The sequence below is a fragment of the Bos taurus genome, chromosome 12 (genome assembly GCF_002263795.3).
Source record: "Bos taurus isolate L1 Dominette 01449 registration number 42190680 breed Hereford chromosome 12, ARS-UCD2.0, whole genome shotgun sequence".
Classification (NCBI taxonomy): Eukaryota; Metazoa; Chordata; class Mammalia; order Artiodactyla; family Bovidae; genus Bos; species Bos taurus.
Window position 1 is genome coordinate 16,640,959 of NC_037339.1, and position 16,356 is coordinate 16,657,314.

The 16,356-nt window shown below is 39.9% G+C and overlaps 1 protein-coding gene across 3 annotated transcripts in view; it reads left to right on the plus strand.

The window, feature by feature from the left end:
- LRCH1 (leucine rich repeats and calponin homology domain containing 1) overlaps nt 1-16,356 on the plus strand; it is a 215,563-nt gene that overhangs the window by 148,310 nt on the left and 50,897 nt on the right. For all 3 annotated transcript variants that reach the window (XM_025000033.2, XM_025000035.2, XM_025000032.2), the window contains exons 5-11: nt 1,424-1,560; nt 2,361-2,488; nt 3,987-4,050; nt 7,237-7,339; nt 9,840-9,967; nt 13,953-14,020; nt 15,600-15,686. In XM_025000033.2, coding sequence (XP_024855801.1) covers nt 1,424-1,560; nt 2,361-2,488; nt 3,987-4,050; nt 7,237-7,339; nt 9,840-9,967; nt 13,953-14,020; nt 15,600-15,686 — 715 coding nt within the window. The remainder of the gene's footprint in view (nt 1-1,423; nt 1,561-2,360; nt 2,489-3,986; nt 4,051-7,236; nt 7,340-9,839; nt 9,968-13,952; nt 14,021-15,599; nt 15,687-16,356) is intronic.

Below are 16,356 nucleotides of genomic sequence, written 5' to 3' on the forward strand. Positions count from 1 at the left end.
ACCGAATTGCTTTGCTGTACACCTGAAATACAGCGTTGTAAATCAACTATATTCCAATTAAAAAACATACACATCCTGGGTTTCTCTTACACAACTGCATGCCTATCATGACCTGAGTTTGGGAGCTGATGAGCAATGACCCTGTTCACTGTCCCAGCATTTCAGTCTCATGACTTTTCTTTAATATAGAGCAGTTCACTAAGGTATGAAAGAGGGAATGTCCCTCCACACCCAGAGCAAGCTGACTTCAGAAAAGGGATGGGTTGCTAAGCTTCTGTTGGTGGAACATGAAGTAGTCTAGCTGAGTAATGTGAAAACCCTCAGGCAGTACAGGGGGAGTGGAGGGATAGTGTTATTAGGAATACTTTCTCAAGGTCCTGCCTTTGGTTCCTCTTCTTCCTATAGTCCCTGACCTTCATCTGCTTGAGAACTCCTTGAGTATTTGAAAGCACTGCGTATCATCCCTTACCAGATTTCATAACAAACGTGGTGAGGCCCGTTCTGAAATGAACCCTCTGTCGCCTCTCGTACAGAGATCTTAGTGATTTGCCCCGTGTCACCCTACATGTCTGGCATTGCTCAGCCTCTTTGCTCTATGGAATATATTTGAGTTCGTTTCTTGCAGCTGCCAATGTCGGTTGGAATGCTTGAAATTACTGAGTGTTTGCTATGCCACTGGGTGGGGATTTTATGCTAAATATAATGTTCTGTCTTGTTTGTGGAGCTACAGAAGACCTCTTTTAAAGCAGTAGAATAAAGCCTAATCAAATCAGAATTACAGGGTCTGTTGCAAAATTCCAAATTTGATAGCATTTATTTTTTAAAGTGGTGTTAAACAATCATGAACATATTTTTAGTAACTTGTTCTGAGATTCTGCCAACCCACATACACAGAATACATAAGGATATGTTATAATTAGCGTGTTATTCATAAGCTAGCAAGCTGTTTGAAAACAGTTGGAAGTTAAAACATAAGCATGTCTTGGTGTGGTGTGGCTTATGTGATTGTTTTGCTGGAAAAAAGGCCTTTTTAAACAATAGATGTTGTACATGTATAGCATTTGCAGCTCTTATCAGAACTAACAATAAATTAAAACTTTTGGGCCCCCAGTGAAAGCTTTCCTCTCTTCTTTAGTAAAATGTTATATTGAGCTGGCCAAAAAGTTTGTTTGGTTCCTGAGTATGTTGTTCAATAAAGTTCTTGATGAAAATGAAAAGCATGTTTTTTAGTTTTGCTTAAACCCAAACGGACTTTTTGGTCAATGCAATATCAACATAATGTATATTCTTCATGCACAACTTGATTTTAATTATGCTAAATGATATATTTCCTGATAAGCAGAAACTTTTTTGAATGTTCAGCCACTTAATCTTGTTGCTTTCTGAGTTTTTTTCTTTTCTTTTTTTTTCCCTGTTCTTTTAGAACTAGTAGATCTTCCCTTGGTAAAGTTTGACTTTTCCTGCAATAAAGTGCTCGTGATTCCCATTTGTTTTAGAGAGATGAAACAGCTGCAAGTATTACTGCTTGAGAATAACCCTTTGCAGTCTCCTCCAGCACAGGTGAGGCGTCTCACAGCAAAGTTGTTGCTGCTGGGGGCAGTGGTGTATGCTATCAGTAGCATCTAAACAACTCTCAGCAGAACCATTTTTTTTTTATATTCTGCAGAATTAATGTGTGAGACATGATCATAAACAGTCACAGTGTTTTAAAAACTGAAACCTCGGGTACATCTGACTACAATATGTCATCTTCTTGACGTCAGATTGTTTACCAGCATTGACCTCGCTGTTCTGGTCACTGCAACTCCAGAATTATGATGTTTGATTATTTCACTTACTCAGTTGTATTGATCATTTGTGCGTGCGTTTGAAACTTTTTTCATGGAGTGTATGGTTTATGAAAGGAGTAATAGAGTCTTTAAAGTTAGCTGAAAAATGGAGTTTGACCATTTTAAAATACAACTGTCAGTTATTTAGAGACAAGATTCAAGCTCAAATATTAAACTATGTGACAACAAAATTAAATGTACATGCTTTCAGAATTGGAACATTTCTAGGTCAGTCATATGACATACATACGTTTTACACTATTTTTACATAAATATATTTCTGTTAAAATTTTGCAATTTAGTGCAAAGAAACAAGAAATTTCTTGAGCACAGTTTGCTATTCAGGTAGAATTTGAGGAGATGATTGCCTTAAAATCTTACCTGTTTTGGAGACATCAAGTTTGTTGATCGCTGTTGACATGTTACTTAAAGTGAAAATGCAAAAACTAAGACATACAGAGTGAGATGTCTGATGTTTGCATTTTGTTTTGTCTTTAAAAAAGGAGCTACTTATTATTAATTTTCCCTTAGATTTGCACCAAGGGCAAAGTGCATATATTCAAATATCTGAGCATCCAAGCATGCCAGATTAAGACAACAGACTCCCTTTATCTCCACACCATGGAAAGGCCACACTTACACCAGCAGGTGGAAGACGGGTGAGTATGACAATCCTCGACTGGAAGCCCCATTTAGAATTTGTTTAGCCCAACACACTCCCAGTAAAATACGTCAGATCTCAGCCACTTTTGGAATAAGAAAGGGAAAATTGATCATGTTGATAATATTTTGTCATCTTTCAATCTCATCTACCTTCTCCTAATCAATAATCAGTCCTTCTTGAGTGCTGCCTATGTGTGTGCGCACATGTATATACACATCTGTTTATGTATAGCCTTATAGATAGGATCTATAATATAAATGTATGTATATTTTACTTAGCAGTTCGAACAGATGTATCAAACTGAGACACGGTTTTCTAAGTTAATTTTTACTGTGCTACTGTAACATTGTTCAGAAATAGTGCAGGCTTTATTTTTTTAATTGTCTTTTAAAAATGCACTGTGCATGGTTTTTGCCATTTTCTGTTTAGAATGGGAACTTTAGAATCATTTCGTGTGTCCTTGACCGTTTTGTGGCATAAATTGGGCCTTGAATTTTCAGAGAACAGAATTCTCATACTGAACACACTTGTAGACATGCAGGTTGTTTTTGAGATGTATTCATTGCAGAAATATTTCCTGAACTTTTTACTAAAAAGTAAATACAGTGACTTAAGATCTCAGCCTACCTTAATGATACCTTTATACAATGCTTAAAAGAAGTATTATTTTATTGTTTTAAACATACTATCAAATTTATTTAGTCACTGGATAAAAGTTTACAGAATTATTGAAAGTTAGGACATTTCATAACATAAGAGGTAAGAGCAACTGACAGATTTTACTTTTTTATATGCTAGAATTAATAAAATAAGAAAATTTGTTATCTGATTGAAAAATGGGCTGCTCAGGTAGAATGTAAATCCATGAAACTCCGGACACAAGGAATTTATTTTACATTCTATTTAGACAGTACAGGGACTTCCCTTGTGGTCCAGTGGTAAGACTCTGCTTTTCCAATGCAGGAGTTGCTGGTTCAATCCCCAGTCAGGGAACTAAGATCTCATGTGTCGGTGGTCAGGCCAAAAATAAATTAACTAATTAATTTAATTTAAAAATTGTCCAACAGACCATTCAAGTATCTGATTTTCATTAGGGTCTTGTCTTGGTGGTGGTGGTTTAGTTGCTAAGTCGTGTCCAACTCTTGCAACCCCAGGGACTGTAGCCTGCCAGGCTCCTCTGTCCATGGGATTTTCCATGCAAGAATACTGGAGTGGGTTGCCATTTCCTTCTCCAGGGGATCTTCCTGACACAGGAATCGAACCCGGGTTTCCTGCATTGCAGGCAGATTCTTTACCGACTAAGCTATGAGGGAAGCCCAAGTTGGGCCTTGTCTTAATATCCTTTAATATTCACCTGATTTGTTGCCTTTGGATAATAATAAAAATTTATATAGCAAAGTCATTATTTTGATATAAGTTGATATATGTTGTTTTGAACTTTGTCATTTTGATTCTTTTCTAAATGAATTCAATATCGATGGCGTATAACCCAGCAAGAAGGATTCTGATTCAGGCGTTGGGAGTGATAATGGAGACAAGCGTTTATCTGCCACAGAGGTAAAGTTCGGGATCAGATTCTTTTCCTTCTGTGCCTCTAGGTATATCTACTTGCATTCACTGGACTCTTGGATAAAGGCAATTGCTTGAGAACATGTGATAAAGTTTGTGAAAGTTATTTGAAATTTTCCAAGTGTTCTATAAATATTAACTGTTGTTAGTTTTTTCTGCATCTTTAGTATTTTGTAAATGTCTCCTTCCCCTCCTCCCACCCTCCTTACATTGTCCAGAATATTCTTGCATGCTTAATAAATATTATAAAATGACTAAGTGGTGTGCAAGTACCCAGGAAGTATTTTTATAAATATCAGTGTTTGTTTTTAAATGACAGAGTAACTTAGGAAAAAGCTGTTAATACGCCTGCATAAATGTTAAGCAATCAAATGTACATTGCATTTTCCCCACAGGAAATGCATTTTTGAGTAGCCATAATTTTTACAGCAATATTTGTTTTTCGGAAATTCTTAAATTGTGTTCTTTTCAGATAGTATTTGATAAAAGTTTGGTGATTTGTGACTTAAGAGGCCTCCCACACTAGAGTTTTGTAAAGTGGTTATAAATAACTCATTTAGAACATTTTATATATATATAGTTTGTTAGGTTCCCAAACCCTTTCACTAATAAATTACATGAGGTTTCTTGACCAGCAGACCTAAGAGGGACAGCTGGGATAGGGGTGGATGTATCATGATGCCTTCACACACACATGCACACACACACACACACACATCATGATGCCTTCCCTTTTTGAGGGAATTTACTGAGTTGGACTGAGTGACACATGCGTACACACTCACACACTGAGTTTTTGTGGTTATTGAATTATGAACCATTGTAATACTCTTTTAAGGGCTTCCCTGGTGGCCCAGTGATAAAGAATAGCCTGCCAATGCAGGAGAAATGGGTTTGATTCCTGGGTCGGGAAGATCCCCTGGAGAAGGAAATGGCCACCCACTCCAGTATTCTTGCCTGGAGAATTCCATGGACAGAGGAGCCTGGTGGGCTACAGTCCATGAGGTCACAAAAGAGTCAAACACGATTTAGCGACTGATAATACTCTTTTAAGATGTGATTAGTACCTCAGTTACTCTAAGAAATCTGAATTTTTACTCTTTGTATATATAAATCCAGGAAAATTGCCTTTTCCCTGTTCTCTTTAGGCATTTGAGATTTAATATGTAGCTAACATATTTAAATTTATTTCCCACAAAATATTTCATAAGGCAATATATTAAAAATTAGTATGCCTTAATATTTTCCTAATATAGAATATTTCAAAAGGAAGAAGAGTTTATAGGCAGAAAAAGAAGGCTAATATCTATAAAATGAAATTACCCTTATGAACCTACATGTGAAATTACCCTTATGAACCTACATGAGTAGTTTACTGTGGTTCCGTGGGGGAAAAAATACTCAACACATTGCTTTGCAAGTTTTATTTAATTCAGCTCCCTTAGCTGTATTAAAACTCATAAGTCCCCTGAAATAGCCCATTGTTTCAGAAATTACTCACCCGAGCTTATTTTCTATTAAATTAAAACAGACTCTGCTTTATCCTTTGTCTGTCTTCTAGGGATAATTAAGTTCATTAATAAAACATTAAACAAAGAACTTCATTATCCTTTTGTTCCCACTTGGTATAAGTAGGATGCTAATATTCTAAAAGGAGGCCAAGGGTTTATTTTCTCCTTTTTAACTAGATGCATATCTTGGAATTTTGCTAAGTTTTTAAAGGTGGGAGGAGGGTTAGAAGGAAGGACTGCAGAAAAGATTATGTTCAATAGAATAAAGTGTGCACATTTCTCATTAGCTTTTTGTCTTCCTGTTTATTGCACATGGTAGTCTCATTACCTGAGAACACCTCCAAGAAATGTGTGTTTTACACGGATAAAGGTTCTGAATTATTCTATGTAACTTTCTATTTTCACTTTATTTGGCGAATATGTTATCATCTGTGGTCAGTCAATCTTGCTCCCTACTTAATATCTCCTTGTGGGGTTCAGAATTCACACCTCATCCCCTCTTTGGCTGTTGCCATTGTCCGATTAATTTTAACATTTGTTACTCAGATAAACAAGCAGAAAACAAATGTGAGGCCCAGTAAGGAGCTGGGTAAGGAATGAAATGCACATTTGTTTTCTGCCAGTTTCTGAACAGTCTGTGCATGTGTCCAAAAGTAAGACGAACACGGTGTGGTACAAGTCACAGCCTCGGGAGTTTAGGAGCAAGCCACAGCCACCTGAAGTTGTGGGGGTTCCTGATCCCTGTGATTGGAAAAGCTTTTCACGAAATAGTGAAGCTAAAGTGGAGACATAGGAAAATACATGAGGCTTCATGTTTCACGTGTGACAGAATCATAGATTATCTGAACAAGCTTCATCAGTTAGTGTGGGAAACAAGAGCCCAAGGGAGAACCAAGTCTGATTACTAAATAGAAGCATTATTCTGAAAATTGCACAGAACCCATGTTCCTTTTAAGTACTATATTTAAACTATAGTTAAAACAGCTTCCTCTACCTAAACAGGGAAATAAACTGAAGCTTGATGTTATGTGTAAGATGCACTGTGAATAAATGAGGTGTTTCAGGGGTTGGCTGCCTGCTCTCTGTATTTGGCCTCATGAAACCTTAATGTGCTTTTGGTAAATCAGTATTGTTGTCAGATCTCAGAGCACCGTTACCATGATAGCGATCGATTAGACTTAGGGCTAGCTTGGTAGTGGATTTCCAGTTATTTCTTTATTCTATCAGGTGTTATCCAGTCCTTCTCAGCGTCCTGACTCTTAGATTAGAAAATATCATTAGGTACCTGAAAAATTTTCAAATCAAAACGTACGTACAGAAAAGTATGTGTGTGTTAGCTTGATGAATTTTGAACAAGCGAGCACACTCATACAAACAGTTCCTAGTTAGAGAAAGAGAACTGTACCAGCCACCCAGGAAGACCTCCTCATGCACCCACCCCCAACCCAAGAGCAGCCGCTATCCAGACTTCAAACACCATAGATTAATTTTGCCGGTCTTTGAATTTATATTTTAGTGGCATTGTCCTTTGGTCTCTTTTAATCAGTACTACATTTGTGAGAATCACAGTACTTTTTTTTTTTTTTTCGATCACAAAACATTCTCTTAATCTGCCTTGATAACACTTCTCCCTTGAATCAGACAGTGCCTCGTTTCTTTTCAGCCTTCTGATGAAGACGCCGTTAGTCTCAATGTGCCAATGTCAAACATCATGGAAGAAGAGCAAATGAAGGAGGACTCCTGCCATCGCCTTAGCCCAGTTCAAGGTCTCAGAAGGAAGGATGGGAAGAAAATGATTGTTTTGTTTTCACTAGCGTTCAGTTATTTGGCTGCACTTGTCTTAGTTGGGACCCTGGGGATCTCCCATCTTTGTTGTGGCATGTAGGATTTCGTTGTGGCATATAAACTCTTAGTTGTGGCATCAGGATCCATTTCCCCTACCAGGGATCGAACCCTGGACGCTGCATTGGGGACATGGAGTCCTAGCCACTGACCACCAGGGAAGTCTGGCGAAAGTGCTTGTTTTTAAGTTCCAAATGCTGTGTTTAAAATATGTAGAAATATGGCAACAATAATACAGTAGTTACTGTTTATTGAGCATTTCATATGCAGCAGGCACTGGCTAATCTGTGAAGGTGATCTCATTTAAAATTCAAAACTCTGACATGGATACTCTAAGCACTCTATCTATAGCTGAGGAAGTTCGGTTCAGTTCAGTCGCTCAGTCGTGTCCGACTTTGCAACCCAATGGACTGTAGCACACCAGGCTTCCTTGTCCTTCACCATCTCCTGGAGTTTACTCAAATTCATGTTTATCGAGTCATTGATGCCATCCATCCATCTCATCCTCTGTCATCCCCTTCTTCTCCTGCCCTCAATCTTTCCCAGCGTCAGGGTCTTTTCCAGTGAGTCAGCTCTTCGCATTAGGTGGCCAAAGTATTGGAGCTTCAGCTTCAGCATCAGTCCTTCTATTCAGGACTGATTTCCTTTAGGATTGACTGCTTTGATCTCCTTGTAGTCCAAGGGACTCTCAAGAGTCTTCTCAAACACCACAGTTCAAAAGCATCAATTCTTTGGCACTCAGCTTTCTTTATGGTCCACCTCTCACATCCATACATGACTACTGGAAAAAACATAACTTTGACTAGATGGACATTTGTCGGCAAAGTAATATCCCTGCTTTTTAATATGCTGTCTAGGTTTGTCATAGGTTTTCTTCCAAGGAGCAAGCATCTTTTAATTTCATGGCTTCAGTCACTATTTGCAGTGATTTTGGAGCCCAAGGAAAGAAAGTCTGTCACTGTTTTCATTGTTTTGCCATCTATTTGCCATGAAGTGATGGGACTGGATGCCATGATCTTAGTTTTTTGAATATTGCGTTTTAAGCCAGTTTTTTCACTCTCCTCTTTCACTTTCATCAAGAGGCTCTTTATTTCCTCTTCACTTTCTGCCATAAGGGTGGTGTCATCTGCATATCTGAGGTTTTTGATGTTTCTCCCAGCAATCTTGATTCCAGCTTGTGCTTCATCCAGCCCAGCGTTTTGCATGATGTACTCTGCATATAAGTTCAATAAGCAGGGTGACAATATACAGCCTTGACGTACTCCTTTCCCAATTTGGAACCAGTCTGTTGTTCCATGTCCGGTTCTAACTGTTCCCTCTGTTCTAGAAGTGGCTGTTTTTTGCTGGCTAGAAGTCTTTGAGGTCTTCCCAGGTGGCACTAGTGGTAAAGAACTCACCTGCCAATGCAAGAGACGTAAGACATGGGTTCAGTCTCTGGGTGGGGAAGATCTCCTGGAGGAAGGCATGGCGACCCCTCCAGTATTCTTGCCTGGGGAATCCCATGGACAGAGGAGCCTGGTGGGCTAGGACTCGTTGGGGTCGCAAAGAGTCAGAAACGACTGAAGCAACTTAGCAGGCAGGCAGAAATCCTTGAAGGTGATGTGGTCCTCCTTGGTTCTTTCCAGCGTCCAGAGCAGCTGGAAGAGATCCACCTTTGCTCCTTGTTCCTGTCCTGCAGCATCTAGAGCCCAGTCCGGTTGGATGAGCTCTGACAGACAGCGCTTTCCCCTCCATATGGCCCTCATCATAGTCACTTTTCATGTTATGATTTTGGGTCCTTACTTTTGTCCTTTCCCACACTTTCTTACCATGTTCACTAGTTTTTCAAATTCCTAGAATGTTTAGCATTATACCTGCCATTTATTTAGTAGTTGCTCAGTAACTGTTCACTGAATTTTGAATTTGAAATACTTACTTGTCACATGTTGCTGAGAGTGCAAAAAAGTCCACTTTTATGTTTTTGTCTTCTCTGTTCCTTAAAAAAAATTACAGCAGATTCTGTCATACGAAACTAAACCATAAAGAGGCTGTGACTTTTAAAAATGTTACTCTTTGGAGGATAATTGTTTTACAGAGTTGTGTTAGATGCTGCTGCACAACGAAGTGAATCAGCTATTCGTGTACCTATATCCCCTCCCGCTTGGACCTTCCTCCCACCCCACCCATCCCACTGCTTTAGATCAAGAGGCCTTGATGATTAGATTTGGGGTTTTCTATTTCTTTTACTTTTATTCCCCTTCTTTCTCTTTTTTTCACCTTGTCCTCACATCCGATAGGGAAGATAAAACTTAGGTCACCATATGCCTCCAGAAGAGATCGGGGAGAAGATTGGGAAGCTAGATGATGTATTTTAGAGTCATCTGTGTTTTTGTTCATCTGTTTATTAAATCATGCTTTGTCTCTCTCTTTTTATTTTCCTAACAGGGGGATTTCATCAGGAATTTCAGCCAGCGCCTTCGCTTGTGAGTGACAGTGACAACTCAGGAGAAGACAGAGGCCAGTTTTCCCACGGAAAAGATGTGATCCATTCGGAATTTATAAACTACATGAAGGCAAGTTGAGGATCAACTGTTAATAATTTCTTAACTTACTGAGTTCTGTTTGGCGCCTTAGAGTTTAAGTTCAAGGTTTCCAACCCATCGCCTTCACTCTCGGCTTATTGCCACCTTCCTCAGGCCTCTGTACCATCTTCTCAATGCCTCGTGTGTCTGTCTGCTGACATGAGGACCTGATCCCTGCCATCCATGCCTATCTGTGTTTATGTATGATTTTCTTTTGTATTCGGAAATTACTAAGCTTTCCAGCAGTCAGTGCATCAGGTAAATCAGGAAATTTATCAGAATTGCTGTGACCATCCAGTAAAAGCTAAAACGAAGTTTCACGTGCTTTTCAATGTATCCTAGGAAAATGCTTTTCTTGAGAGCGTATTTATAGTAAAAGGAGAAAAAATGAGGACTTTTAGAGGAATATGTTCCCTTTTTAGGAAGGTTTCTCTGAGGTCACTTATTCCTGAGCAGGGTTAGTGGCGCTGAGATGTTGAAAGGTTGGATGAAGTCACTAAATTGTCAGACGAACCTTCATCAGAGGAGCGGCAACAATGAGGGGAAAACCAGCCCTTTACAAAGCTGGCGGTTAAGGTTCCACTTTGTGACAGGATTACGTGCCTTGGTTTGTTCCTGTCAGTGCTCTGGCCTTGGTCATGGCACCCAGGGATCACGAAGATAATCCTTTTGGTTTAGTTCAGATACCTTGTGGGTTGTGAGAGACGGTGGTCTCTGAGTTGCCGTGTTAAAGTCAGGCCTGGGGTCTTCAGGTGCTGGTCCTTATTCCCTGAGGATGGTGCTAGGATGGCTGGGCTCTATCTAAACGAATGTGTCCGAGCATCACCTTCGAGGGAACTGGGAGAAAAACAGCTGAACGGTACACTGTAGGAGACTTGGGTGTGCTCAAAGCAAACACAGTGATCCTGGCATATGACACACATTTGCAGAAAACCTAATTCGTTATTCTGTATATTTAATCCATCAGCTCTTATTTCAGATTCTCTCACCCGCACTGCCTCCTTCTGTCCTCCTCCTGCTCTGATGTGGCTTCAGTGGAGCCTCATCACTGCTTATTCGGATGACAGCAGGAGTCCCCCAACCCCTGCTGAGCATCCAGCATCCCACCCTGCCAGGCATTCTCCTAAAGCGAGAATCTCAGACTGTGACTCTCCAGCCGGTGGCTCTCACAGGACACTCCCACATTTGATGCCTGTCTGTTAATTCTGAGACAAGTCTGTCACAAAAATGTGGGAAAATGGGCTTTGGTCTTTCTTTTATAAACAGTTCAAGTTAAGGGTCTAATGGTGGAAGCCCTGAAAGAAAACAGTTAAAGTGATAATAAAATTTAAAAAGCAGGTTGTTTCAGAAAAGCAGGTTTCCTAGATTTAGAGATTTCGGGAGGCACTGGATCCATGGAAATGGCTACTGTACAGAATGGGTCCTGTAGGCGGAGTCTAGGGGAACAAAGCTGAGTGTAGAAATCTACCCCAGATGTTTCCCGAGTAAACACTCCTGCAGGAGGCTTCTCTTGGCAGGTGGAGAACTCTAACAGTAAAACAAAACCTAAATCTACAGTGAAAAGTTGTACACCGAAATCAGGCCCGTTGTAAAGTGTGAGTGTGTTTGACTGCTATCCAGTGTACTGAATTACTCAGCCCTCGACCATCGAGAGCTCTGTGTTTTGTATAATCGTGTCTCCTCTCCTTCACTGAAGTAGCATCTTGTGCTTTTGTAACTACAGTTGATCCTCATTCACATAGTTCTGTTATATAAAGTCTCCTCAAACACTGAATTGTCTAATCCTGAACTGTTGCTCCCATAGGAAATACAGGATTAGGTTCCTACGAGCCTCTAGTCACATATTTGTTAGCTGGTTGGTACATAACCTGGTTTTATGTGTGTTCCTGCCTCAAGACACCTTATTTAATGTGGATTGTTGGTTTGTTAACATTGAACTTGCAGCCAAGAAAGACCCTGTAACTCATGCAGAAAAGGAAGCTTACCTAACACAGGTATTTTCTCCTTAGGGTACATCATAGCCTTCTCATGCTTAGGATAATAAGACAGCACTCTGGTACTACGCTAGGGGGCATTTTAAATGCAAAATCATCAAAGAAAAGCGTCAAAATGTGAAAATGTGATACTAAGTAGACTCTGAAAAGGACTCTTTTTTACAGTCTGAAAGCTGAAACAAAAAAGCATGGGTGACCTCCCCTTGTTCAGCCTCAACTGCAGAAGTGTATGTTGGGGTTGGGGACTCTGGTTTTTCACCAGGCTCTGCATGTGTCTACAAAATCACCACAAGTATTGATTTTGGGGTGACAAATAGATTTCAGATAGTAGATAAATTCATAAGTACCAAATCAGTGAATAATGTTTATTGACTGTATAGCCATCTAACTTAGCAAAGTACTGAAATAGATGTTTTATACATTTTTTGTTTTATATTGGCTACTTTTTATTGTGAAACTGAAACTTGGAAGGAAATACCCATGGCTCCTATAGTTGAAACCCAATAGGAAGAGACAAGAACATGTTTTCTTAGTTATTTCTGGTTGTGTATTTTCACCCATAAATTTCACTATCACTTGGATAGAGGTGCAGTAATTTATATATTGATTTTTATTATGCACAAAATGTGTAATAAATATAGAAAAAATCTAAGTGTTTTTCTTGTTTTTTTTAAAAAAAAGAGTCCAGTGCTTTTCAAGCCAGTGGTTGACATCAAGCAGCTAGATCCCTCCTTAGAATGAGACTTGTTCTCCATGACACATCTGGAGAGTTGGCTGGGCCTGAGTTAGTTAATAATGTGTCAGAACTTTGACACAGAAAACCAGCCTTTTGTCTGTTGTACCTTGCTTGCTAGGGGAATGTTCCCACTTTCAGGGATGGCTTCCGTTTTAGCTGTCAGCTGAGTTAAAGCAGTATTTCTCTGTGTTGGAGATCAAAGTGGAGAGCAGCGCATGGAAGTTCCAACAGGGGGAGAGGCCTTTCTAAAGATTCCCACCAGAGCGCTTCTTTGGGATCAGAGGAGAGGGGTGCATTTCAGTGAAATCTGGATGTTTTACACATGAAAACCATCAGATGCAATTTGAGGCATTTTCTGTCGTTAAGTCTTTATGCTTCCCTTTTTCCTAATAGCACACGCAGGCACACGCGCGCGCGCGCACACACACACACACACGGTCCTCACAAACAGTAGAATGCATATTTCCATGTAACTGACAAGCTCAGTGGAGGAATCTGTCAACATCAGGAGGTGCTAAGAGGGCGATGAGGAATTGAGTTAAGCTTTGCATTTCTGACTCTTATCCAGAGTCCAGAGTCAGGCTCTCTTTTTTTAAATTTTAATGTTTTATTGTTGTTATTGTTGAGTTGCTAAGTCGTGTCTGACTCTGCAACCCCATGAACTGCAGCACACCAGGCTTCCATGTCTTTTATTTTTAATTGTGGTAAAATGCATATGACCTAAAACTTACCATCTCAGCCGTTTTTTTTAAGTGTACAATTCAGCGGTAGGTATATTTACCTTGTTGTGTAACCATCCCCACCATCCATCTCCAGAGTTCTTTTCATCTTGTAAAACAGAAGCTCCTTACCCATTAAACAGTAACTTCCCAATCTCTCTCCCCTCTCCTCTGGCAACTACCATTCTACCTTCTGTCTTTATGAATTTGACTATTGTAGGGACCTCATGTATGTGAAATCATACAGTGTTTTTTTTTCGTGATTGATTAATTTCACTTAGCATGTTGTCCTTAGGGACATCTATGTTGTAACATGTATCACAATTTCCTACATTTTGAAGCCTGGATGATATTCTATCGTATGTCTAGACCACATTTTCTCCATGCATCCATCCACGGCCACTTGGGTCGTCTCCACTTTTTGGCTGTTGTGAGTAGTGCTGCCATGAACATGGACGGAGGCAGGTTTAGACTGCTGACTATCAGAGCCAGTGGCTTTCAGGAGACCCGTGTGTTCTGTCCCATAGGAAAAGACTGAGGCCTGTGAAGAACTGTTACGGATAGAAGAGGACGCACACTGGCCTTCCGAGGGGACGTGAGTACCCAGAGCTGGGGATGAGCCTCCATCCTGTAAAGTGCACGTGACAAGTGGAACAGCAGCTCTGTCATGATAGAATTGTGGGCCACTTTTCTTTGGGCAACCTGATAGTCCTATCCAATGGTATTGATCAGAGGGTGCAAGTTTACCCATGGGTGCTTATTGTCATAGTATTGGGACCACACAGTACTAGGTCATACCCCTTCCCTGGCCGTGAGTTTTATCTGATATGAGGCTCTGGGTAGAATGTGATTCAGGAAATGAGATAGAATTGCTGGACTAAAGATTTCAGCTTACTTTCCTTTGTCTGAACCAACCAACAGATGGACCTTTTAAAATGATATATGGTCCTGTTCCTGCTTCCTTCACCAGAGTCCTCAAGGCCTGAGAAAACGATATACTTCTGAGATCTTGGTCCTAAGTCTAATAGTTGCGCTAGCTAATGTTTGTTAAATACCACATGCCACGCACTGTCCTGAGTACTTCACAGGTTGTAACTCATTTCCTCTTGACAACAATCCTATGGGATAAATTCTGTTTTTATCCCTCATTTTGCCGATGACAAAACTGAGGCACAGGGAGACTGATCATCTTGCCCCAGGGTTACAGAGGGCTAGGATTGAACCCAAGGAATCTCACGCCAGATGGCCATCCCTTCCAGTCTACTGCATATAAAGATTTACTTGGCTAGCTTTACGCAGGAGGGCATGAGTGATCTGTCAAGACAGTGAACCTTTTCCAGGGGGTTGAGTTGGGACCATATGGCATAGGGTAGATTTTTGGTTCCCAGGATTTTGTTTTCCATGATCCAGCATATAGGCCTGGACCTTCCATCAAACTTCATGAGGGTTTTCCTCTTAGTGAGAATTTACTTCATCATTAAAACTTTCTCCACTTATAGAAAGACATTGACTTATGTTCTGTAGTGGAAAGCAGTAACCATGATCAAATCTCTCTTGCCTTTTAAAAATATTGCGGAGTTCCTTTCAAATTACTGTCTAGTACAGCCAGCTATTCATTGGATATGCTGAGGAGGAGGAGGAGGACTAGCTTGATTATAGAGTCATAGAATTGTAGGGAAATGGATTTTATAGAGAAAGAGTTTTTAAACTATGTAAATCTTTGGAAACCCCATTTTCAATCTTACATCTGTTGTTCCCAACTCTGCCTGTAAATCAGTATCATCTGTAAACCTTAATAAAATGTTCAAGCCCTAGACAGCCTGCTTGGGACTATCACACCTGGCATTTTTTTAAAGCACCTGAGATGATTTTACTGCTTAAAGAGCCTGGACTGAGAACCACTCAGCTTGTCCGTTGCCCTCGTGTCACAGTTGAGCAGATGGGGGCCCAGGGGCATAGAGACTTTGATATGTTTTACAGCCAAGCTGGCCCCCCACCCCAGCAACTCTGGAAGCCCACCCCACAGAGTTCTGACACATCTCCATTAAAATGCTCAGTGTGTCAAAATCATTTTTGCGATGTGAGGTGGATTTTTGAAGTTTGCTCTTGAAAACCCAGGTGCTATCCGTGATCTAGTGGTCATTTTCAGTCTCACGCTTGGTTTCATGCTGCAGAATAAGTGCATCCAAAGACCAGGACCTCGATATAGCAATGATTGAACAGCTGAGGGAAGCGGTGGATTTGCTGCAAGATCCCAGCAGGTATGTGTGTCTTGCCCTGGCCCAGGTTCCATGGGTCCATGAAGTACACTGACTTATTGAGTGCATTCTCTCAGTTTTTTAAGTATCTGTAATGCACAGTATGGGCTCACCACTAACCACTGAAAGAAAAGTTAGTTTTAACTGTCTGTTCTCCCAAGATGCATAAACAAAAGAGTCAAACTTCTGGAGGGATTGAGATCAACTACCCCCTGTTCGTCGTTTCTAGAAATTCATTCATCCTTCATGCAATTCATAGGGTGATTTTTGTATAATGTTTAGACAACAGAAATAGTCAAAGTGCATATTTTATATTAATGAAGTTTAAACCCCTGGAATATAGAAATATAAGAGATTTTCTAAAAAGGGCAAGTATTAATTTATCATGTGCTACCATATTTATTTCTTTTTAAAAATTTTTATTGAAGTATAGTTGATTTACTATGCTGTGTTTAATTTCTGCTGTATAGCACAGTGACTCAGTCATCCATACATATGGTGCCAAGTGTATGTTAACTAAATTAAATATTTCCAAAGACTTGGGGGATAATTTTTTAATTGAATTAGTCATTATCAATAATAGGCACTATATGCAATCAGCATAGTTTTTGATTTTTTAGCTGAAGATAATAGAATGCCCATGGACAAAATATTTTTCAGTAATGCAGTATTG